This window comes from Pteronotus mesoamericanus, unplaced genomic scaffold (genome assembly GCF_021234165.1).
Source record: "Pteronotus mesoamericanus isolate MK-2021 breed Mesoamerican mustached bat unplaced genomic scaffold, CSHL_Meso_final scaffold_705, whole genome shotgun sequence".
Classification (NCBI taxonomy): Eukaryota; Metazoa; Chordata; class Mammalia; order Chiroptera; family Mormoopidae; genus Pteronotus; species Pteronotus mesoamericanus.
This window is the reverse complement of record NW_026555326.1, coordinates 13,791,567-13,815,846: the sequence shown is the minus strand read 5'-3', so window position 1 is coordinate 13,815,846 and position 24,280 is coordinate 13,791,567. Positions and strand designations below refer to the sequence as shown.

The following is a 24,280-nucleotide window of genomic DNA, read 5'->3' as shown; positions in this document are numbered from 1 at the left end:
ATTCTAAAACCCTTTGCAGACAGGATGGCTTTGCTGTGAGGCCTCAGGTCCTGGGCAGCGATCTGAAGAAACCCAGAACATCTCTCAGAAGCTTTCGTCTCTATATCCTGCCCCTGTACTCAGACCCCTCGCCCCATCTGGCTGTTTTGGCCCCTGCTCTTGCCCTACCCAGTGTCCTTAAGAGCCCCCTGCCCAGTGCTGCAGGATGGCATCCATCCTAGGGAAGTGGGTAGGTTGCAAGTTCCAGGTCCACCCAGGGTAAGAAACGCTGCCCCTCCCAGGCCCTGGGCGGTCGGGGGCGGCGGGAGGCGGGGAAGTTGCTGTACTCAGGGTGCAACCCCTAGAGCTCTGCATCGCAGCAGGGTGACTGCCATACTGTCAGCCCCTCCTCGGGTACCTATCCCCAGAGACCCCCAACCAGAGGCTCTAAAGGAAAAGCAGAAGACCAAGTAGGTTTCTGCGCCCTGAGGGACTGATTCTCACTGGCAGCAGGGCCTATCTTAGCCACAGGTCCCAGGAGCCCAGCAACATGTACTCAGTCCTCACCTGGCTCTCTGAAGACCCTGTCCCAGCTTCCCCCATTATCACCCTCTGGAGCCTGCTCGCCTAATTGTGGGAGCCCAATGCCGAGAGCAGACACCCAACCTGTCTAACCTGTCTGACGTCATTGTCTCCACCCACCTGGGCCCCAGGTCTCCAGCTGCCCCGCTCTTCCTGTTCCGTCCTCAGCTTCCTTACAACACCCCCACCTGCCAGAGCTAAGCCTCCCCAGGCCTTGCCTAACCTTAAGTGAGCCCTCAATTCCTCTGCTTTCACAAGTTTCTTTACCCCCGATGAGAAAAGGGGTGGATCCAGATCTCTTAAGAGCCGAGAGTTGAGGGCATTGAGCCAACACATAGACCCGGCACCTGTCTCCGAAGATATTTGCACTCTCCATGTGGAGCCAAGATGGGGAACGGAACCGAGGAAGATTATAACTTTGTCTTCAAGGGTAAGTTGGGGTTCATAAAGAAAGAGAAAGCCTGGGAGAGACCCAGAAAGAGACCAACAGAGCCAGCCCTTCCTCTTCTGTTGTTGTTGTTGTTTATCTCTTACCAGGACCCCCCAGGAGCTCCCCAGAGCTCATCGTTCCTTTGTACAAGAAAGAAAACTGCAAGGGTGGGGGAGGATCTGGTTACTGGACCGAAAGTCAGAATGCTCTGCTGTTGTAAACATTGGTGTTGCTTTCTCTCTAATAGTGCCGAGTTAGGCTCCTACGCCCCGCTCCTAATGGAAGGCCAAATCCCTAGCAATAGTCAGCCAAAGCAGCTGAGAGATAGAGCTCAGACTTCCAAGAGGTCTTCCCTCCTGGGAGGAGGGGGAAACAGGCAGCCTTAAGAGGAAGAAAGGCATCTTCCTGGGAAGATGTACAGAGGAAGAAAGAGGAGAAGTCTATCTCATCATAGGGCAGGGGGAAGACATAAGGAAGATGTAATGAATTGGGAACAGGCCTTAATAGGACTCAGAGGACTCCTAGAGCCATGGCCTTCTGTCTGTCCCTTGGCAGGCAGATCCCTTGGGCCCAACTACCAGGCACTGGGTTCAACTTGGTTGCCCCTGGAAGTGTGCATGTATCTTTCCTGTTCTTTAGTCTAAGCCCCTGTGTTTGGCCCCCTTAGTGTTCCCCACCCCACACCACCCACACCTCCTTCAGGGCAGGTTGGACTGGCAGAGCTACGATTCCTTGTCCAGCCACCCCACCTCACTGCCTCTCCCAGCCTGAGCCCCACCCTCACTTGGGACTCAGGTGACCAGGGGTTGGGGAACCTGTATTCTCAACATCTTTCCAAGGAAGAGGAGACTGGGTAAGGGCTAGCAATAGTCTGGGGCGATAATACTACTAGCAACTACCTTTTATTGAGCTCTTACTATGTGCCAGCCACTAGTTTATTAATCACCATAACCCCAAAAAGCTATCTTTCATGTTGAAGACATAATGGTCAGTGTAGTATAATGGTCAGGAGCCAGAGAGAGTTCAGATTTCAGCCCTGCCACTTACTACTTATTGTAGATTAGGGTCTCCAGAAGCAGAAACTCAGAAGTTTGGGGTGCAAGATGTTTATTATGTATCAACACCAGGGAAAGGAAGGGGAAAGAAACAGGACTGGGCAGAGAGAGAAATTAAACTTCAAGGCGGGATCACCGAGCCTTGGCCAAAGGCAGGGAGCCCTGGATGCAGACTGCCCGGGAGAGGCATGACCTCAGGTGAGGCGCTCTCTGCACCAGAGGCAGATGCTGAAGGGGCAGGGAGCTGGAGGCTGTCTGCTGGCTGCGCTCCTGTGGCTGCGCCCAGTTCTCTCGGGAGGGCCCATCTGGGCAGCACACCTGTGTTTACCACACTAGCTGAGTTCCCTTGCTCAAGGAATTTAACACCCCAAGTGCCTCCTTTCTTTCTGTAAAAATGTGATGATAATAATAATAGTACATGCTTTATGGCACTATTGTGAGGATTAAATGAGTTAATGTGTGTAAAGACTTTAGGGCAGTGCCTGGTACTTCCTAGGGCTCCATAAATTTGGACAATTAGTATCTCCATTTCACAGATGAGGATGAGAAACAAAGTAGCTTCCAAAAGGTAACAATGTCAGCACAAACCCAAGTTTGTCTGATCCCAAAACCCTTGTTCCTAGCAGCTTTGGGGCCTAAGGATAGGGCCTAGGCACCTACCCATGGGGAGCGGTGAGTGCAAACTGGGTCCCCAGTAGGGAAGAGGCAAGCGTGCAAACACCCTCTTACTGCACACACCCAGCACTGCTCCCAGATCTTTCCTTCCCTAATCAAATAAGGAGTTTTTAAAGTTGAAGGGGGCTTTTTTAGATTTTTTTAAATGAGGAAACTGAGATCCAGAAAAGGTAAGCCACTTGTTCAAGATCACATAGCTAGCCAGAGGTTGAGTGGGGACCAAGGCCCAGAATACGTCGTTCACAGTCCTTGGGCACCAGCCTGCCTTTCTAAAACCACTGTGGGCGGCCTCTTCTAATCCTGGATGCTCAGTTTAGTGCCTCTGCAGTTTGTGAGTCTTACTTACATTAGCCTCCCACACTCTACCCCAGATCCTAGCTGCTCACCCATGGTGGGTAAGGCTGGGCCCTGGACCGAGCCCTCCAGCTCAAAGGCTCTTCAGGGCCTTTCTGGTGGATCCTTGTTCCTGAGAACCTGAAGGTAAAAGCACTGGACTACCAGCAGCAGCCATGAGAGTAACAGTTTTGCGCACACACTGTATCTGAGCAATTTCTCATTTACTTCTAACAGTAACGGTAAGACAGGTACTATTGCTATTCCTGTTTTTTGTGTAAAAAAAAAGAAGGTCAGAGAGGCTAATAACTTGCTGAAGGATACACACAGGGGGTCTAACACCCAGCCCCATGCAAGAATGACCCTCCCTGGAGACGAACGGATCCTAGCTTCTTACACACGCATCTGGACCTCCCCGCCGCAGCCGTGCCATTGCCAAACTTTCACCTCATCCACACTTATGTTCATACCTCTGCTCCTGCGCAGACACACACACCACCCCTCCCACTTGTCCGCCCAACTCATATACATAGTAACACGCACAAAGTGCTCATACTCTTGACTCCGGGAATGTGCACCCTCCCCCAGACCTTCTACCATCTCTGTCCACATTCACACCCCTGCTAACCTCTCCCCACAGTCCCTGGACACCAACACCAATGCACAGCTCACAGACATCACCATCACCAGATCTGTAGGCTAACTCTATGGCTTGGCTCATCAGACCAGGCCTGGAACCATTGAAGCCCCTTAGCCGAGTGCAGCTTATGGCCCTTCTGCCTCGAATGGACGTGACCTGTGAAGTTCCAGACCCCAGTCTGTCAGGAGCCCGGGCTCCCTCCTTAGTTTTCTGAGCTTAGTTTTCAGAGCCCGGAGGGTCTGCCCTTTGCTGATGGGCGGACCCTCCAGGCTCAGGTGAGCCTGGGGCTGCTCGGCCCAGCTCAGCCCTTATCTCTCCACTCCTTCAGTGGTGCTGATCGGAGAGTCAGGCGTGGGGAAGACCAACCTGCTGTCCCGATTCACGCGCAATGAATTCAGCCACGACAGCCGCACCACAATCGGGGTTGAGTTCTCCACCCGCACTGTCATGCTGGGCACCGCTGCTGTCAAGGCTCAGATCTGGGACACTGCTGGCCTGGAGCGATACCGAGCCATCACCTCAGCGTGAGCCCGGGGCTGGGGGTTGCTGGGGTGTGGGGGTGTGGGGGAAGTCAGGAAAACTTCTGGAGGAGAGAAGGAGGACGGGGAAGAAGCAAGGGCCCTCAGCAGTGTGCTCCCTAGTGGGATCACAGGACACCGTGGCCAGGCTGCGGACGCACAAGGACTGTGAGCCACACGCAGTCTGAGGCAGGGTATAGTGATACTGATGACAAGGACTAAACCCAGGAGTCATGCCGCCGCTCCCTAAGCCTTTGCTGTGTGTGCAGGAACGTGCAGGCACCTCACACCAGGCATTTTATGCAATCTCCAAGGGACCACAGGACTATGGTGCTATCCTTCATCCCAGTTTAAACACAAGCCTGAGGCTTAAGCATGTGAAATTCAGGGGGAGCTGGCTTGGCAGGAGGCTCCCAGGACTGATAGCACCCCTTACTGCGGCACAGTGCTTTGCACATGGGATCCCTCGACCACATTTTACAAAGACTCTGAAGACACACCGGAAGTTAGGCCTCCTGACACCACAAGCAGAGGGTCTCCAAATCAGTATCAGGCGAAATGTGGGAAAGGTGGTCTAGTGTGTGTGGTGGGGGCCAGCACCTGCCAGGGGCAGGAAGCAGGAGTCGGGGGCTTTGGTTGCACATACTCATCTGGTCACCTGACCTCTTGTGAGCTTCAGATGACTCACCAATAAAATGGGAGTAGTTGTGTATCACCAGTCTGAAGAAACTCCATGTACCTCTAGGAACGAGGCTAGATGCTTGCAAGGATGCGCCAGACAGTCAACACAGGGACCGCTGCATGGGGTGGGCATTTAGGTGATCCTAGAAAGATGGTTGTAAGAGAGAAGAGGGTGCTGTGGGTCATGGAGCCACATGAGGAAGGCCTTGGAGGTGGGGCACCCAGGAGACAGACTTGACCAGCGCCCCAGGATGTGCTGGCGCATAGCAGGGCTAAGATCAGAGCCAAGGACCTGAGGAAGGAGAGAGGCTGTGGAGGAAGGAGGGAGACAGTGGTTTCAGAGCCGGGAGGGGAGTCTTCAGAGGCTCCAAGACGAGTGTTTCTGAGGGTTCTCCGTGTCAGGTATCAGGGCCTTCAGCTGCCCTGTTTGGATTTGGGTCTCTGGACTCCAGTTTTCACATTTCCCTATCTCGGGTACTCCTCTCCAGCGTTTTGGCTTGAGGGCTCTGCTCTGAGGCTGGACCCAACCACCTTGACCTTGCCCCTGTCCACCCCTCTACTCCTACCCAGGTACTATCGTGGTGCAGTGGGGGCCCTGCTGGTGTTTGACCTAACCAAGCACCAGACCTATGCCGTGGTGGAGCGCTGGCTGAAGGAGCTCTACGACCATGCCGAGGCCACTATTGTTGTCATGCTTGTGGGCAACAAGAGTGACCTCAGCCAGGCCCGGGAGGTACCCACTGATGAGGCCCGCATGTTCGCTGGTAAGAGCCTGCCACGATCTGGTCTACCCGCCCCCACCCAACACACACACACAGTCCCAAACCCTGCTCCCACCCAGGGCCCCGCCTGGTTTTCCTCCACAAGGCACCCTACCCCCGTTTCCTCTTCCCCAGGGTCAGCCCTCCCCGTGGCCCTGTGTTTCTCTTGATGTGACGCCACTTGCCCTCGGATTGTCTTTATGGGCAACTTTTTATAGTTGATTTTAAGACAGCCCCGCCCTGCAGCACTCAAGGGTCCTAAGTTAGCAGGTGGGCTCCCCTTGACTCTCATGAGTCACACACACTTCCCCCAGGCGTTCTCTGGGGTCTAAAGGCGGTGAGATATAACGGTTAGGGGTGCAGGCACAGGAGCCCCTTAACGGCCCCGCATTGAGCAGGTTCTTGTTCATTCTCTCTGTGTTTCTGGGCTTCAGTTTCCTCTTCTATAAAGTGGGATCATATCCAAACCTACCTCACAGGTTGTTTTAAGAATCAAATGCCTTGGCTGGGTAGCTCAGTTGGTTAGAGCTTCATCCCTATATGCCAAGGTTGCAGCTTTGATCCCTGGTCAAGGCACATATAAGAATCAACCAACGAGTGCATAAATAAGTGGAACAGCAGGTCAATGTCTCTCTCTCTCTCTCTCTCAAAGCACTAAATAAACTTAAAAAAAAAAAATTAAAATGAGCACTGACCAGTATAGCTCATTTGGTTGAGCATTGGCCAGCAAAGCGAAAGGTGGCCAGTTTGATTCCAGGCCAGGGCACATGCCTGGGTCGTAGGCCTGGTCCCTGGTTGGGCACGTGTGTGAGGCGCAACCGATTGATATTTCTCTCTCACGTCATCGTTTCTCTCCTTCTCTCTTCCTCTCCCTTCTCCTTTCTCTAAGAATAATAAATAACCCTGACTGGTGTGGCTCAGTGGGTTGGGTTGAGTGTTGTCCCACAAATCCAAAGGTCACCAGTTCAGTTACTGGTCAGGGTACATGCCTGGGTTGTGGGCCAGGTCCCTGGTAGGGGGCTTGCAAGAGGCAACCTATCAGTGATCCATGTTTCTCTCCCTTTCTCCCGGTCCCCCCCTACAATTCCCCTCTCTCTGAAAAGTAAATAAATGAATTTTTTTTAAAAGAATAAATAAATAATCTTAAAAAAAAAAAGAATTAAATGAGCTACGCATGTCAAGGTTTTAGCACATAGTAAATACGAAGTAAATATTGTTACTGTTGTCTTTGACCCCACAATTGATGGTGTGTTTCCTTTCCTGTCAGAAAACAATGGGCTGCTATTCCTGGAGACCTCAGCCCTGGATTCCACCAATGTGGAGCTGGCCTTTGAGACTGTCCTCAAAGGTGAGAGCCCCTTCCTCTATTTGGCACCCAACTCCAACCCTGAGGCTTCTGTGGGAGGTGATAGGAATGCAGACACCCAGCCCGCTCCACCCCAGCTTGCTCCTCAGCCCCTGCCGCACCCCCAGCCTCCTCAGAGCCTCCCACCAGCACCCTCAGCCATCCCCTAGTGCTGCCCTCCTCCCCCAACTCAGCCTGGAGCGTAGGGAAGGAACCAGAGGGCCACGCTTCCCAGGGAGCTGAGTCTTAGTCCTTCTCTACCCAGGTAAGTAGAAGGGACACTAACTCCACTTCCTTCCAGCAAAACCTCCTTTAAGTGCGGCCACCCCCAGCGCTCAGAAAGGAGCATGTGGTGTGAGTACAGGGAGCATGGGCTGCTTCTGCCCTAACCACTACCCTCTGCCCTCTCAGAGATTTTCGCAAAGGTGTCCAAGCAGAGGCAGAACAGCACACGGACCAAATCCGTCACCCTGAGCAGTGCGCAGGCCGGGCAGGAGCCTGGCCCTGGGGAGAAGAGGGCCTGCTGCATCAGCCTCTGACCTCAGCTAGCACCAGCCCTGCCCCCGCGAGCTTTCTGGTGCTCCCCGGCCCCACGCTCCAGGGCCTTTCCTTGCCCTGCGGCTCCAGGTGTCAGTGGCCAGCTCCCTGCTCACAGCCCTCCAGAGCTCTTCTGTTCTTCATGCCCCACGTCTCCTCCATTATCTGCCGCCCCTCACAGACTAAGGCCCTCAAATAAAGCTGTTTTGTATCAATGCCTGGCCATCCTGCTGCCGCCTCCCGTCTGTGCCTCCCCTTCAAATCTGGCTCCTCCTCCTCTGAGTCCCCGCTCCCCTTCCCTTGCCCCTCCCTGCATCCTCCCCACTGCCCCCCAGGGCCAGCTGCCCCTGGAGTCCTGTGGTCTGGGGACAGTGCCAAGGGGGTGAGAGGTGTCCGCCCCTCCCTCTGCCAACCCCCAGGGCAGGAGGGGGAGGGAAGGCAGCATGGCGGAGGGAGTATCTGGAAGGCAAGACAAAGGAAACCATCAGCGGGTACCATCTGTTGCCCAGGGCCCTGGTGCCAAGAACTGAGGTCACTCCAATGCCAGGGGTGAAGGGAGGAGGCAGAGGAGACATTGGAGAGAGGGGGGAGTCAGGGCCAGACTGTTCATGTTTGCTGGAGAAAAGGGGTGGAAGGCCAGCAGGTGGAAGGCCCAAGTCTTCCGTCCAGTTTCTGCCTGACCCCAATGAAGGGGTGAGGTGCGTAGGCACACAGTGAATCAGGTGGGGATGAGCGGGGGTGAGCGGGGAGGGTCCGTCTCTCAGCCCTCCGCTGCTTCTCCATCAGCCTAGGAGCTGGCTGTGCAGGCAGGTTCTCTGGTTTTCCTGTTCTGCAGGGCACAGTGGAAGGAGGTCTGACTGCAGCCCCAAGGAACGGAAGGGGGTTAAAAGGGTAGGAAAGAAGCAATTGAGTGCTTGGAGGCTCAAGGAGGAAAGCTGTAGAGAGCAGACAGGAGCCATCCATTTCCCACAGGTGAGCAGGGCACCCAGAATCACACCAGAGGAAATGCCCAGCTACAATCCCCACATGCAGAGAAAGCAGCCAGAGCCTTAAGTAATAATACTTTTAATAAAATTAACTTCTTAATAGCACATTTAATACATTAACCCTCCCCCTTCTTGGTTTCTCTGCATTTTGTGCAACATCACTTTGACTCGATTATTCATGGGTCCATTTTGTTTCCCGCCTTTTATTTTGCTTTTGAACTATTTTCCTTGGTGGATTTGTACTAGATGCCTCAAATTAAGTCTGACCACAATCCTACTCTACTTTCTACAGTGGAGAGACCATCCCCCCTGCCCCAGGGCTGTCTCCACCCACCCACCCTACCCTACCCGCACCCTTGGGTGGGGGAGGGGATGCCCTCCCCACCACAGACGCTACCTTCCCAAACTATGGGGGTTTCTAGGACAAAAAGAGCAGGGGGTAATCTGTCCCTAAGTGGGGCGAGAGAGTAAATTGGGGAGAGGGAGATGTGTTTGGGGTCTAGGGCCAGGAGGGGCGCAACAGTCATTGGTGTAATGGAGCAGGCTCTTCTCGTCAAAGGAGAGCCAAGGGGCCCCACCCCCTCTAGGACGGCCTGGAGGAAGGGCCTGGCCCGACTGCAAGCTGGGGTTGGTAGAAGGCAAGTGCTTAAAAAATTGATTTCTCACATGCAAAAGCCAAACTCCCCAATTTCCAGTGGGAAAGGTGATGTGCCCCCAGGCCAGAGCACAGTGGATGACCCTACCTGAACACACAGATGGAGGTGGACTGGGGCAGAGGGTTAGGGCCAGGGCCACCCAAAGTCTCTGCTGCCCTTCCCCTGTCTCTGTACCCTTGGGAACCCCTTTTCCCAGGCCTTTGAGGACAGTGTCTCCATTCCACTCCAGTGGGTGGGAAGTCCTTCTTGGAATCTAACTTCTATGAGACAGTTAAGCACTTTGCACACTGCAGAGCACGGTGCAGCTTTAGAGAACGGAGACTGTTACTCCCCCTGTTGCCACAAGCTAAGTGGAAGACTAGGTGGGAAGAGGGATGGGGTACGGACCCCCTCCGTCGTCTGAAGCTGAGAAGTGCGTGCATGTGCATCTCTTTGTATCAATCCGTACCACTTGAGGTTACACTTCAAGAAGGACTTTCTCAGTTAGGCCTGGGAGTCTAACTGAGAGCCCCAACAGCGGACATAATCACTTCGGAGTGAGGGCTGCCCAGCACAGACAGGAATGGCCAGGAGGCCAGGCCCCTGGGTACTGTGATGCCGAGCAGGGGTGCAGGGGAATGCGCTCACCCTCCTCTGCTGCCCCCACCTGGTCGAAATGATCAATGTCCATCCTTTCAAAGATGCCGGGAACCGAGACCCTCATCAATTTGTCCTACAAGTTAAAAATCCAAGGATTCTCAGAATCAACCCCAGCAGACTAAAAGCTCCCAACCTTAATTAGCAATCTGCTTCCACCCTGGTGTTTAAAGATGGGTGACTCAGCCACTTCCCTCCTCTATTTTCCTTTTGTTACGACTTTTATACATTCTACTGGACCCAGGGGCCCACAATGCTACTAAACTTTATGCTATCTGAATACCGTCTACTAAGTAACTAGTAATTCTTTTTTTCTCTAGGATTATATGAAATAAATTTGAATTATTATTAATAATTATTTTGTAGTATTTTCTTTTAAACCCCTCGGTTTCTTTTTCTTCTCATTTTTGGTTAAAAACAAAAACTATTTCTCTTAAATCTCACACCTCACTGAGGGTCCTGTCGGCCTGCTAGGCCTCAGTGCTGGACTTCCCCTCCTCACTTGCCCCTGGGACAGGGCAGGGGAAGGGGGGCACCCCAGGATCCTCAGTCCTCTAGCTTCTCCCTTTCTTGTTAATTCCTTTCTTTGTTTGGCTCTGCCGGCTCCCCGGAGGGGGAGGGGGAGAGGAGAAGGGAGCCCATGGAATGAAATCCAATCCACTTGCAGGGCCCCAGAGGGACCAGGTCCCCCTCCCCAAAAGCAAGTGACATTCCTCCCCAAAAAAAAGTGGGGGAAAAAGGAACGTAAACCTGAACATATATTAAAAACACTTTTTAAAGATTTAACTCTGAATACAAATGTATTTTTTTCTTCTCTCCCTACATATATTCTAAACCTTCTAAAGTTTTTTTATTTTTTTTAAGGATCACTTTATCATAAAATAAAATATCCTTTTCATATAATAAATTACCTAATAAAAAGTCTTTTTTTTTTCATATTAGCCCAGGTTCTTTGCTACATTTATATGGTAATAAACGCCTTTATTAAAATAGAATATTAAATTATAAAGAACTGCCTTTTTTTTTTTTTTGCTATTTGTTTTCTCTGTGTTGGTCGCCTATCTCGCTCCCTCTCACGCTCTCTTTCTCACCTCTATTTTGTCTCTCACTATGTGTGTTTTGCGTTTGTCTCTAGGTTTGGCTCAGTTAGTAAGGGTGGGATTGAATTTTCCGAGCCCCCTAGTATAACAGTCTTCTGCCTTTGTGGGTAAGGAGTAGAGAGAGAGGGGGAGGGTAATCGACAGACAGACATCCCATCCTCCCCCCCACACCTCCCCAGGGCAACCAAGGGTGCCCATTTGGTTTGGTTTCTATTGTACAGACATCTCAGGATGGCTCACATTGGCGGGAAGGAGGGAAGTTGTCACAGGCCAGTTTTCCTGGCTGTGACCTCCTTCCTCTCCCCTCCCTGGCTGGTGGTCTGGAGGGGAAGGCTAAGGAGAGGCGAGTTAATTCACAACAGGAGGAAGAAGAGGAGGAAATCCCCTCTCTGCCCCCATCCCCACACCCTCTCCATCCAGGAATGGGACTCCAGAGCTTAAGTGCTCAGAGATCACTTACAATAATCGTCCCACCCCACTATATACAAGAATCTCCTGGGACCCCCAGGGATTCCAATCCCCCATCCTTTCCTGGCCCGGCCAGCAGAACCAGGAGGGTGGGAAGCTGGTGGCAACCCCAAGTGAGCAGTAGGGAAGCAGCAAACGGGGTGTGAGGCCTGCAACATGATTCTCGGGGAACAGCCGCATCCCAATCATGTTTAGCCCTGGAATGACCCCTCTCTGAAGACCTGCACGCTCTCCTCAAACGCAATGGGTAAGACAGAGACTTCATGATTTGCTGGCTAACGAGGGTTAGTCAGGTGCAGAGAAGGGGCACAGGGAGTGGGGCAATGCAGGGGAGAAGGAGCAGCCTCTCCTGATCCTTGGAACAGCAGACCCACGACCTGGCTCTGCTCCTCCCACTGCCATGAAACGCAGCCCAAGAACTGCTTCCTAAATGTGATACCCAAAGATGATAAAGGCGGAGGGTTGGACCTTTATGTTCCCCAATATTAATCCCCTCCTCAAATTTTCACTGAGAACAGGGATTTATTTCATCAGGAATTTGAGGTGTTTCTTTGGAGTGGGGAAAAAGGACCTCTAGATGCCAGAAGAGGAATTAGGGGGGACCCCCAAAATGTCCTCCCCCTTAATTCTTCCCAGGGGGATGGTGTCCCCAAAGCTGGGCTAGTAGGGGCAGGAGGAGCGGGGAGAAGGGAAGAAACAGAAAGGGCAAGACAGGGTGGCAGTGACAGCCACCAAGAGGAAATGAAGAGAAAAGCTGGGGAAGAGCAGAGGAGGAGGGAGAGCCTGAAGGGAGGAGATGTGGGACAAGAGAGCAGGGGGGAAGCTGAAGGGGGCAGAGGGAGCCCCATCCAAATTCCTCTAGCCCAGCTTTGTGGGGACAGATAGGTCTGAGCCCCTAACTGATTGCTATGCTTCCCCCTCCCCCCACAATCTGTGTGGGCTTCCGAAAGGGCCCAACCCCCCTCGCACTGCTGGAGACCCAGAAACAGATTCTCAAACAGGATATGGCAGTGGAGGGTCCAAAGGGTCATGTTAGGAGGTTGGAAGTCAGGACCGGAGGACTTGGGGATTGGAGAGAGCCCCTCTATACACAGATGGCAATTCTCCCACCCCTCCTCTGCCCTCCCCAGAGGAAGGGGTAGTACGACACACATGGGGAGGTGGGCAAAGTGGGTCAGGAGGCCTTAGCTGCCACCTCTGGCAAAACAAAAGTTTCTCGTAGCTGCTTCTAGATTGAAGGGTGTGTTGAGGTATCAGAGTTGTAACTCTAGTAAAATTTCCCTTCTGGTCCCCTCCCAAACCTTCAAGGACAGGGTAACCAGAGGGTCTGAAAGTGGCCCACCCCAACCACCACCACCTCCCCTCCCTCACCCCAGCAAGTATCTCTAAGCACCTTGCCCCTCAAATCACTGATTTCCAAAAGGCTCTGGTGGAAAACAGCTCCAGGGGCAGGCCTCTGGGGAGCGGCCCCAGTAGGCACAGGGAAGGAGGCTTAGGAGAATATTCGGATGGCTTGCGTGGCTGTGATGTGGCAGACAGGGCACTCGGGGTCCGTCCTCTCGCAGATGCGTACTGCGCACTCCATGCAAAACAGGTTGTGTCCGCAGGGCACCAGGGCGGCAGTCACCTCACTCTCGAAGCACACCATGCAATCCCGCCCTCCACCGGGGCTCCGCAGGCCTCCTCCCCCGAGTTTGGAGAAGCCCTGCAGTGGCTCTCCAGGTGGGCGTCTTGGGAGTCCCGCCAGCTCTGAGGAGGAGGTGGCAGGAGAGCGGTTCACTCCCGGGGGCCCAGCGCGTGTCTTGGCAGAAGAGGAGGAGGAGGAGGAGGCAGAGGAGAAGAGCACTGAGGTGGGCGTGGCATTCTCCTGGCCAGCCCATAGCGGGGGACTGGTCTCTGCTACCCCATAGTACACATCCTGCTTGCCCACACTGTAGCCAGGAAACAAGTACCCACTGTAGCCAAAGTCCCCGCCCTGCTCACCCAAGCGTGGGGTCTCAAAGCCAGAGTCCGCTGCGCACTCTCCGATACAGCCCAGGCTGTTCTGCCGGAAGGTGGAGAGGGGCTTGCAGGCAGGCGGGTGCACCCGCCAGGCCTCAGAATAGCGGCTGTCCAGTGCGGTGTCGGGGCTCCCTGCCAGGAAATCATTTTCATTGTTGTACTCGAGGATCTTGCCAGTGCGCACTGCGATGTGTGTCTCAATCTCCTCGCGTGCACGCTCCACGTTGCCTGGGGCACCCGTAATCTCGAACACCGGGTCGCGGTCACGGCTCGGCGTGATAATGTACGTGTTGGTCTGCTGCTGGATGCGCTTGATGGTCGCCCCCTTGGGGCCCACCACCAGCCCCACCACGCGGTAGGGCACCCGCACGCGAATAGTCACCTGGCCAGGCAGGGCAGGAGCCACACCAAAGGCAGCACCCGACTTGTTGCGTGATGCTCGGATCATGGAGAAGTGTTCCGCTGCTGAGATGATTTCCCTTCGGGCTGTGGCCACGTCCTCCCGCCGCCCAGTCACCATGAACACGGGCTCCTCGCCCCGCACAGGAGTCTTGATGTAGGTGTTGGTCTTGGCCCTCAAAGCCTTAATCTTGCAGCCTGGGATAGGTAGGGAAGGGGAGACAGAAAGAAACTCACTGGACAAGAAGGTCTGTGTGGGGACCAATGAGCTCCTGATCCTTATTCAGATACCCCGCCCCCAGGAACATCTCAATCTACCTTTTAACCCCGCCCCACAAACTACCCAGACTTGAACAATCCACCCTTCACAGATCTATCTACCCAACGTCTCTATCAACCACATTTTTCAAAATGTAACAACTTTCCCTCGAATTCCACCCGGGACCCTCCAAATTCACTTATTCTTTGAAACCCCAAAATAACCAGACAAGCTGCTAACTTCAGATCTACATACTAACTCCCCCTCAACTGTGTGCTGTTCCCTCAATTTCTCTGAGTCCTCCCTACTCACAAACTTCCAAATCAATTAATCACTCCCCACCCCAAAATCTGTCACTGACCCTGATCTTTCCACAGAACCCCAATGAACCCACGACCACACAATCTACTCCTCACCTGACTTCAACTCATTGGAAGTGTTCTATAACCTACTCAGAAACCACTGACCCCTGTCTGTTCTATGATCCCCTCCCCACATCAGTGCCTCCATTCATAGCAAGTTTGCAGCAACTGGTGAGAGTGTGGGAGACTGAGAAAGGTCTGAGAATCAGTGTCAAGAGGAAAAAGAGGAGTATGAAGATAAAGATAATGACATGTGAGGGATCCCATGGACACTCTGCCACCCTGTCCCCGGGGAGGAGAGCTGAGGTGGGCTGGGGGCCGAGTACGGAGAGGGAGTAGGTATTCTGGACCCATGCTCCCACTTTGAAGTAGGAGCAAATTAAAGCTGAGAGTTTGAGGAGAGAGGCAGGAAGAAAAAGAAGGAAGCTGAGACAAAGAGACAAAGAGGGAGAAGGGGAAAGAGAAGAGGGAGGGAGGGAGGGTGGGACAGCAACACCATCTCTGAAGGTTGGACACCTCAATGGCTGACAGGACAAGTCTCTCTCACGTTTCCTCTCCCTGCCTGGAGCTTCACAGAGACTCACATCTTTTCTCAAAACACACATGCTACATGTGTGCGTTAACACACACAGGGACCTGAGAACTGTGATGCACTATGTGCCTTTCTCTAAACAATACTTGTGAGGCACTTTCATACACCCCTCACACTCACATGGATTCCCTGTCTCCACCTTTCCTACCTCCCACTCCTCCATCCCTATCATCACCAACACACAAACAGCACATTCCTACGCATGCCCACAACTTTCACTCCACTATCACACAGACACATTCACACCCCTGTTTAGGTACAAACTCACCATTCCCTTTCTCACTCCGCCACCACACTACCTATCCCCTGTAAAACACGAGTAGTTCTAGCTTTCTGACGGCCCTACCTTTCCAATCGCAGGCCTGAGGTGAGCTTACTATTATTATTACTTTGTCCCCTTCCTCCACTCCATATGCCTTCTTCTCCAACCTTACCAGATTGACATATGGGTTGGGGGTGGCTCTTCTCACCTTAGGAAGGGGAATTTACCCATCCCTGTTTGTTTTCAGACCTCTTGGCAGTTGAGAAGTCCTACCTGTTGTCAAGCCCACATAGTTGTTGCTTTAATGCCAGTAAGTGATTGTTCTCCTTCTGAGGCATGGAGTGTGACATCCTCTCTCACACAACTTCTACTCACAATAGTATCTGATAGGCGCCTGGGTTCTGGCTCTAACTTTTGGGTCCATAAACTGAAGTGAGAGCTATTTACCTTTGGAGGCTGGGGACTGGGTGGGGAGGACAGGCCAGAGCATAAGAGTAAGGAGAAAAGCAATGGGCCTGCACGTGCACAAATGGTGGTGGGCCTGACCCTGGCTTTGCAAGCCTGCAGAAGCATCTCCTGAAGAGAAGACCCACTGGACTTCACCTTCCTAGAGGACAAATAAAGGAGCACTGACACTGCAACAGGAGAAGGGAGATTAGAGGAGGAGGACTTCCACATACTTAAGGAATGAGAGGGAAGAGAGAAATCCCCTACTTTTATGAGAGATAGCTCCATCTGATGCGGAGGCAGGAGAGGAAAGAATGACTCCATGAAATTCTAGGGCCTCCCAAGACCACCCCCACACCCAAGAAAAGACATTAGTGTCCCCACCCAATTCCAGGGCGCTCAGGGTCCCTAGTTCCTGGCAAGAGGAAATCCAACTTTTTAAACCAGGAATCTCAAGATTAAGTGCAGGGGGTGAGGGGCGGGGGGCAGGGAGGATAAGTACTGTGCAGGCCAGTGGCATCACCCCCTCCTCCATTCAGGATCTCCCAGCAAAATCCCCCGGCCTCCAGCACTACAAGGGGATGAGGTGGGATGAGGAGCAGGGCCCCCTGGCTTCGCCTCCCCCTCTCCCCGCCAGCAGCGGGCCTCCTCCCTCACTCCCCAGCCGGAATGCCGCTCCTCTATTGTTCCCTACCGTGGGACAGCTCCTCCCCTGCTCCTCCCCCACCCCACCTCCCCAGCCCAGCCCCCTTGCAATCCCCAAATCCAGCCCCCCCACCCCCTTTGGGAAACCAGTAGAGGGTAGGGTCCCCAAGATCCCGTCTGCTCAATCTGGACAGTCACCAACACTCCCACCCCCATCCGCCCAGGGATGCTGGAGCGGAGGAGGGTGTGGTATCAGACTGTCTACACTGGATTAATTCTACATCCCTCCCCCCAACACCCAGACACACGCCCTGCTCCTAATCCCCAGGTGAAGGTTTCTCACCCCCTCCCCCGCCCCTCCCAGCAAGCCCCCTCCCACCCTGTCCTACTCTCTGACTACCAGAGACTCCTCTCCAGGCCTCTGGCCCCTGGCCTTGGCCATCCCAGAACAAAAGCCTGAGAGGGAGAAGAAGAGGTCCACACCAGGATGTGGCACTTCCTTGGAGGTGCCCCTTCCCAAACCCCACAGACCCGTTCAACTTTGGTGTGCGGGTGACCAAGGCTTCCCTCTTCCCGGGAGCCCCCCTCCTCATCTCTCCCCCAGGCTGGGACCCTCCCATGAGCCACACCCCCTTCCATTCCAACACTTAGCCCAACAAAGAGACAGATACTCAGACTGGCTCCCCCCGGGCCAGGTCTCCCCCAAAGTCTGTAACTCCAGGCGGCTGGGGGTCCCAGGGGTACCCCCTCCCCAATCCACTAGTAGATATCAGAGTAAGGGCTTCTGAGTAACTCTTTGCACATTCTGCCAATTTTTCTGGCTTTGAGGGGACACCTCCTCAGGACAGCCTCTCTAGATTGGGAAACCAATCCCCCTCCCCTTTCCCTCTCTCTAAAAGAAGATATTTCTTTGTCTAAGGGCAGAGCCGTGGGGGGGAGGAAGGATCTGGAGAACAGTCCTGACTGGGGGTAGCAGGGAACTTTGTGGAGCTAGGAAATCAGGATAGGGGGCGGGTCCCCCTTTGTGGGTTAAGGGACAGAGCCAGAGGTGGACGAGAAAGGAAATGAACTTTCCGCGCTAGGGATGGGGCGCCCCCCATCCAGTCTCTCTCCGCGATCCGGGCGCCCGCTTACCTTGCCTGCCCACGATCTCGGCCACGTGCTCGGAGGTGGGCACGGGTACACACTCGGTGGTGTTGCTGCTGCCCTTCAGGCGCAGCTCGGCCTCTTTGTAGAGGGCGCAGAGCTTGGCGTCGCTGGCCCCTTTCGCGGCGGTGGGGGGCTGAGGCGTCTGCGCCGCGGGGGCCGCCGTCGGGGCGGCCTGGGGCGCCGCGGGCGGCGGCGGCGGGGCCGGCTGCGGGGGAGCAGCCGGCTGCGCAGGGGCGCCGCCCCCCCCACCTCCCCCGTCCTCGCCCGCCGTGGGGGCGGGGGGCTCCCCCAAACCCAGGAGGCAGAGTTGATCGAGAGCCAGCTGAAGGGCGCGCTCGTCTTCCAGCAGCCCTCGGTCCTTAGCGCTTCCCCCGAAACATCCTAGTTCTCCAAAGCCCCCATTTCTTTCCATTATTCCAGATACCACTAGACTAGGCATGGCGAAACAAAAGCTGGGGGAGAGAGAGAGGGAGAGAGAGGGAGAGAGAGAGAGAGAGGTGGTGGAAGGGAAAAGAGGAGAGAGGAGGGGAGGGGAGGGGAGAGGAGGGGGTGTGTGGGGAGGGGGGAACAAAGAACTGGGGAGGGGGAAAGACGTGGAGATAGAAAGATAGACCCTCCCCCTAAGCCCCCCTCCCCAAACACCCTGTAACCCGACTCCCCTTGCCCAAGCCCCCGGGGTGGGGGTGGGGGGGAAAGAGAAACAAAACCCAGAAAGCGGATCTCCTCTCCTCTCCCGGGGTGACGGGGGGCGGGGGGCTGCAGGATCTCTGCCCCCACCCCTCCCTCCTCGGACCCGGGAGTCTCTAGACCCCGCCGTCCAGACGCCCCCCTTAGGCTCCCGCACCGAGCCTCAGTCCAGGAGCAGCGCTCAGTGGCCCCCAATAGAGCCCAGCCCCTTCCAGCGCTCAAACTCTTTTGTTTTAAATGAACTGGATGGAGCAGCATGGAACTGACGGGAGGGGGGCGCGCCGGGGGCGCCCGGGGCATGCCGGGAGTTGTAGTTTCCCGCCCTTGGGGGCGCGGGGACGAATTCTTGACCCGAGGAGGATCGGGATGTGCCTTCGGTCTTTCCCCGCGGCTCGGAGGCAAAGAGGGGATGGGATGAAAGTCGAGGTGCCTAATTTTTCGCGGGCAAGGGGAGAGGAGTCAGTGTACAGAAACCGAACGGTTGAAAAAAGGCTAATGGAGCGCGCCCCCCTCCCAAACCTGGCTCCCACGCGGTCCCGGCGGGTCCTGGGTCCCTCTTTCTTATGGTAATGAGGGGGGACAAGAGGGCGGGGAGCGGTCCCGGCTGGGTCACTGCGGCGCTCTCTCTCGCGCTCTCTCTCTCTCTCTCTCTCTCTCTCTCTCTTTCTCTCTCTCTCTCCACCCTCCTCCCTGCCGCGCTCCCTCTCCGCTCCCCCTCCCGCTCTTCTAGAGTCGATCCGGCTCTGGGCCGCTGGGAGAGGTTCTCCGCAGAGCAGACAAAGCCCGCAGCCGCGATGCAGGGAGAACTCGGCTCTGCGCGCAGTAGGGGCCAGGATGGGGTGCCGGGCTGGAATGTGGGACCCCCAGGCAAAAGAAGAGGTCCCCTCATTCCCAAGCGGCAAGGCATCCCCCCTCATCCCTTACCCCAACCGCCCCCCAGTCTCGGAGATCTGAGAGGCACCGACTGGGAGGTGAGTTAGTTCACGGCGTTCAGATCACTGGAGGGGAGCCTGGAGGGCTGAGGAGTGAGGAGGTGGGGAGGATGAGGGTGGAGGGAGAGGAGAGATGTGGGGCGCGGGGCGGGGGGAGGCAAGGGTAGACTTAAAGGCATGATGTGAATGAACAGTTTCGAGTGAGAGCCGTGAGCTTTGGGTGCCAAAGGAGAGAGGAGAGACGCGATTGACTGGGGACCCAGACTTCCTTTAGGCCTGGGTCATGCAAACAGCTTGAAGGCGATCTGTGCTTTACCTTCCACCATCATTCCACTCACCCACCTCTTCCCCCATTGAAAACCCATTAATTCAGTTCCTTTGACTCTGGAAATTTGGTGAAAGTAAAAATAAGTTTTTAAGGCATGCACTGACAGTATTTAAGGCATGAATCGAACTTTTAGAGTGAGTTTGGGAAAGTTGAAGTATAATGCAATCTTCTTTCACCCTACATCTTTAGCACTTCTTTTGTCACCCTTTTTATGCCTGGGTCTTTTCCAAGAGGAGAAAGGATGATGCTACAGCATGAGGGCTTGAAGTCAGACTTTAAGTAGAACTTCCCACAAGCATTTTTCTAAGAATGGATGAGTGAGTTACAGTAGTAGGATATCCTTTTCCAGAGCACCTGCAAATAAAAACACCTGAACTAGCTTGTGAGTTTAAAGTACTGCTGGAGGCAGAGGGACAGATGAGATCACTTCATAGACCTGGCACTGAGAGGCCGTGAGGGAGGGCTGAGCTGCCAAGCCCAGGTCCCTAAATTGATTCTTGGAAAGACTAAATTTGCACACCAATGGAGGGTGGGAGCCAGAGTGGAGGATCTCAGGAGAAGTGAGGGATTGGTACTCTGGGGCTCTTGCTCCTTTGCAAAGCAGAAGATTCAGGGAAAGGAAGCCATGACTGAGGAACCCCTGGAACACTTTGGAGTTGGGGAGGGGTGCCCTCCCCTCCCCCATCAGGGACTCAACATAAGATTAACAACAAACCTCATTGTGGAATGAGGTGCCACTGCCTCCAAGCAAGAGTGGGAGAGGAAGAAATACAGAGACAAAGCCCTGTGTGAGTAGGCTGTTCTCTACTCTTGCCCCTTCTCCTTCTGCCCCAGAACCCTAAACTGGGGGAGCTGTGGTACTGGGGACCATGGGGCTCTCGTTGGGAAAAAGGTTCCTATTCTGTGGACTAGGTGATTGTTTTTCACATTAATAGAATAGCAAACAGTTTCATAGGACTCATTGTGTGCCAGGCATTTTTGTCACCAGCTGGTCTGAACCTTCCTGTCCCCACCCCAATGAGATTTCCCCCTAGACACCCACTGCTGAATTGGCCCTGCTTCTACCTTCCTCCCCACTAAGCTAATTAAAGCAGGAGGTTAATGACCAAGGAACCCATGGGGATTTGGCCAGGGAGGAAAACAAAGGACAGAAACTTGTGTGTATGAGTGAGGAGGGGGACAGCTGCTGGATGGGAAAGGGTAAACAAAAGCATAGGGTAGGGGGAGCAGTCGTCCCTGCTGGACCTACCGCACTAGTCCAACAAGGACAAATTGGGCGTGTTAATGCTCCACTTGTCCACCTCAGGTGTCCCGTGCGACTCCAGGTATCCGAGGCGGGAGTGGCAGCTGTGAACCTGGCCTCTGGAGGGCAGGGTGTGTGCCAGCGCGCTTAGGGCCTGCGGCTTGGGTGTTCGCGCAGGGACGGGTGCCCGCGGATGGTGCAGGCCATGTCCACCCACAGTGGGGGCCACCGGAGTGTCCACACAGCAGAGGGGCCCAAGGGTGGGTGCCTTGTGGAGCCAGCTTCTAGGGCAGGGTGTTGAGGAGTCCTTCCCTTTCTCCCAGAGTCTGGCGGCCTCCTTCGTCAGGGGGATTCCTCTCTGCCACTGACAATGGCGTTGGCCAAGCTAGGTCTCTCTCCATGAACCTCCTTTTCCTCTCTCCCCCTGCCTGCTCAATCCAGAATTATGACGATAAGGGCCCACGGCCTTGCGTAAACAATTTTACTAGATGGCTTTGCTCCCCTCACTGCATCCCACCCCTCACTCTCTGCTTGATGACCAGAAAGGTGTGTAGGTGGCATATCTCTCCTCTTTAGGACATTGGAGAACAGGACTCCGTCTCTCATTTTTGTCATTGCCCCCATCCTGATCTCCCAGAGTACAGCCAGCACACTTGCCCCGCGCAGAGCAGAAGCTCAGTAAGAGTGTGTTGACTCTAACTGCACATTTGAAGAGTCATGGTGGAAGAGGAAGGAGCAGACTTCTGGAGTCAAACTGCTGACTGTTAGTTCTGCCTCTGGGCATTTATTAACTGCTGAACCTCAATTTCCTCATCTCTAAACGGGAAATAATAAGCCAAGTCCCTAGCACAGTGTTTGGCCCCTCTTAGGTGTTTAATCAGTGTTAGTTTCCTGGCCCCTGATTCTTCTCCCCTTGCAGTTGATTTTGGCTAGACTGCGGTCTTCATTAATTAATTTGAATTCATTTACTCAGCGAACTACTTCTTACTGAACTCTGAGGATGTGCCAGGCACTGGATCCTGCCTGACCCACCATGAGTCACTTAGAGTCAGTTCTAGATCTAGTAGACGTGCAGAAATAAGATCATCCTAAACAAAGAGCAGATAATTCCAAAAATAATTCCTGTTGAGCACTGGAATGCAGGCGAACTGTCTCTAACACACACACACACACACACACACACACACACACACCCACCCACCCACCCCCCAGGCTCCTGAAGAACAAAGGACCCAGTGGAGTTGTTGAGTTGGCTGTATGTGCAGTGTGTGTTCATATGCGTGCGTGCGTGCATATGTGTGTGTGTGTGTGTGTGTGTGTGTGTGTGTGTGTGTGGAGAGACCTGGCTGTAGAGCAAGAAAGGTGACCCAGTTGAGAATATGTGGCCCAGGGTTCATTCAGAGGCTGGAGGACAGGAGCTGAGTGGGTGATCCAGGCAGCTTGTCTATGTGTGTATCTGTGTCTCTTCTTTTTTCTGAGCAAAGCTGGGCACCTATTATCACTGTCTACACACCAAGTCCCAAGGGAAGGGGGCACACACCTAACACCTGCCCCTCTCTGCCCTCCTCTCAGAGACCCTAGGGAGGGAGGGAGACACCCCCAGGGCTGCCCTACCCAGCTGGCTGCCCCTTATAGAGGGTATCTCACTCATCTCCCCCCTCCCCTCAGGATGCCTTCTCCATCTGTCCTTGTCAGGGGGGGCCTCTTCTCCTGTGCTTTATGGGGCTTCTATTTTCTTAATACCCCTCCCTTATGGGAAGTCCACCTTGCTATCTCAACACCATCCTTCCTGCTGAGAGTGCAATTGGTTTTCTTTCTGTTGCTGCAACACACTCAACTCATTAATCCAATCAATGAGAATATACTGAGGAAAATTCTGTAGGACACACAAAAGAAACATCAAACTTGATCTTTGCTCTCAGCAAGACACAGACACTAGTTCACGTGACCCAGTTAATGTGGACAAATAGGAGTAAATGTGAGAGAAAAACAGTCTTTGGGACTTGGAGGGCTACAGAGATTGGAGGAGAGATGAGGTCACTGTGGGTCCTTCTGTTGCTATGGACCCAATCTCCAAGGGCTCTGACGCCCAGCCCAAGGTTTGGACCTGCACAGAGAAACACCTTGGCTCCTCCGCTGGGACCACCACTCCAACACTCACCCGACCAGGTCTCTGGCACTCTCTGATTTCCCCAGGGAGAGCAGCACAGCGGGGTTGGAGCAGAGCTGGGGTCCCCCAGGACAGCTGGCTGACAGGGGCCCTCTGGGACTCAGGGCTGGACCCAGGCGTCCAGGAGGCAGGTGATACCGGAGCTGTGACAGTTGGTCCCCAGATTCCTCACCCAGTGGCGCCAGCTCTGGTTTCGGCTGGGGTAAGGGAGGGGGAGGGGTTCCTGGTGCCAGTCAGGGCTGGATGCTCTCTTGGGGCAGGGAAGGGGATGCATTTTACATCCCTTGGTAGGTTGTGAGGAGGGATTTTTCCAGTGCCTTCTCTGGGCCAGGCACTGTGCTAGATAATAACAGGGGGTATGGAAGCATGAGGCACTCTGGCAACAGATGAATTAAGTATAGAATGGCATAGCTGAAACTGAAGTTGAATGAATGAATGAATAGGTTCATCAACTATCTAATGGCCTTGTTTTACAGAGGAGACTGAGGCCCAGAGAACCCAGGTCCTGTGACTCGCATGTGCCTTCTATTCCGTCATTCTTCCTTTTTCAGGAAAAGAAAGAGGAAGTCAGAGAGCGGGATGGGAAGAGACTTGCCCTTTCTTGAGTGGCTACTTATTGCCAGGCTCTCTTGTCCTTTACAGACTTGATTTCATTTAATCCTCTTCATAACTACGTGAGACCCGAATTGCCATGTCTGCTTAACATCAGGGACCTGTGGCTCAGAAGATTTACTAACTTGCTCAGGTCACAGAGCTGGTAAGTGGACACTCCAGTGTTCAAAGCCAGATCTGTCTGACCCCAGAGGCTAGAATGCCAGTGGTACACAGTGACACCCAGTGAGTTTCTGCAGACTGAGAAGGGAGTGAAACCACTAAAGCTGGAGGAGTTTGGAGAGGCTTCCTGGATGAAGTAGCTCTGGAGTCCCTGAAGGATGAATGGGGTTCATTCCAAGGGAAAGGACTTGGGGGATGACTGGAGTTTGGTGCCAGAGGTTCTCAGGGAAAACTTGCTTGTTGGGCAGGTGGCCCACTTGCCTGGGTGCTGACGGGGCAGGAGACAGTTGGAGGAAAAGGGTCTTTGAACCTTGGCCACAAGGTGGCGTTGCAGACCAGCTACTGGGAGCTGCTCAGTTTTGGGCTTTGATTCTAGGGACCAGCTGTTTCTTTCCTGCCTAGCAAGGGCTCCATGCCCAGCCCTGCCTCCTCAGGTGTCATTTCAAGCTCCCACCTTGCCCCTTTTCTGGCAGGGCATCCAACACATAGGAGACAATGAGAAGCTACCAGTCTAGTCCTGACTCAGGACCAAAATCCAGGTGGTAGTGACTTGGATGTCCCCATAGTCTGAGCAGCTCCCCAGGTTATCCTGAGCTCCCTCCAGCTGCCTAGGACTGGCTTCTGGTCCAGGGGAGGCACTGTTCAGGG

The 24,280-nt window shown here is 54.1% G+C and overlaps 2 protein-coding genes across 2 annotated transcripts; one reads left to right on the top strand and one right to left on the bottom strand.

The window, feature by feature from the left end:
• The first annotated feature begins 732 nt into the window (after positions 1 to 732).
• Positions 733 to 7,717, top strand: RAB25 (RAB25, member RAS oncogene family). The gene is made up of 5 exons (XM_054563501.1): positions 733 to 991; positions 4,023 to 4,218; positions 5,464 to 5,657; positions 6,922 to 7,002; positions 7,411 to 7,717. Exons 1-5 carry the CDS (start codon positions 949 to 951, stop codon positions 7,536 to 7,538), a joined length of 642 nt encoding a protein of 213 aa, XP_054419476.1. The 5' UTR covers positions 733 to 948; the 3' UTR covers positions 7,539 to 7,717.
• A 5,157-nt stretch (positions 7,718 to 12,874) lies between these two features.
• Positions 12,875 to 17,937, bottom strand: MEX3A (mex-3 RNA binding family member A). Its single transcript, XM_054563060.1, has 2 exons — positions 17,484 to 17,937; positions 12,875 to 13,980 (listed from the first exon to the last, which is right to left on the bottom strand). Exons 1-2 carry the CDS (start codon positions 17,935 to 17,937, stop codon positions 12,875 to 12,877), a joined length of 1,560 nt encoding a protein of 519 aa, XP_054419035.1.
• Between the last annotated feature and the right edge of the window lie 6,343 nt (positions 17,938 to 24,280).

What these genes read in the sequence shown, in the direction of transcription:
- RAB25 (XM_054563501.1), top strand. Translation starts at nt 949, where the DNA reads ATGGGGAACGGAACCGAGGAAGATTATAACTTTGTCTTCAAGG. An exon ending in TGAGGCCCGCATGTTCGCTG is followed by an intron (nt 5,658 to 6,921) that starts GTAAGAGCCTGC and finishes CTTTCCTGTCAG; the next exon opens with AAAACAATGGGCTGCTATTC. An exon ending in CTTTGAGACTGTCCTCAAAG is followed by an intron (nt 7,003 to 7,410) that starts GTGAGAGCCCCT and finishes CTGCCCTCTCAG; the next exon opens with AGATTTTCGCAAAGGTGTCC.
- MEX3A (XM_054563060.1), bottom strand. Translation starts at nt 17,937, where the DNA reads ATGCCTAGTCTAGTGGTATCTGGAATAATGGAAAGAAATGGGGGCTTT. An exon ending in CGAGATCGTGGGCAGGCAAG is followed by an intron (nt 13,981 to 17,483) that starts GTAAGCGGGCGC and finishes TACCTATCCCAG; the next exon opens with GCTGCAAGATTAAGGCTTTG.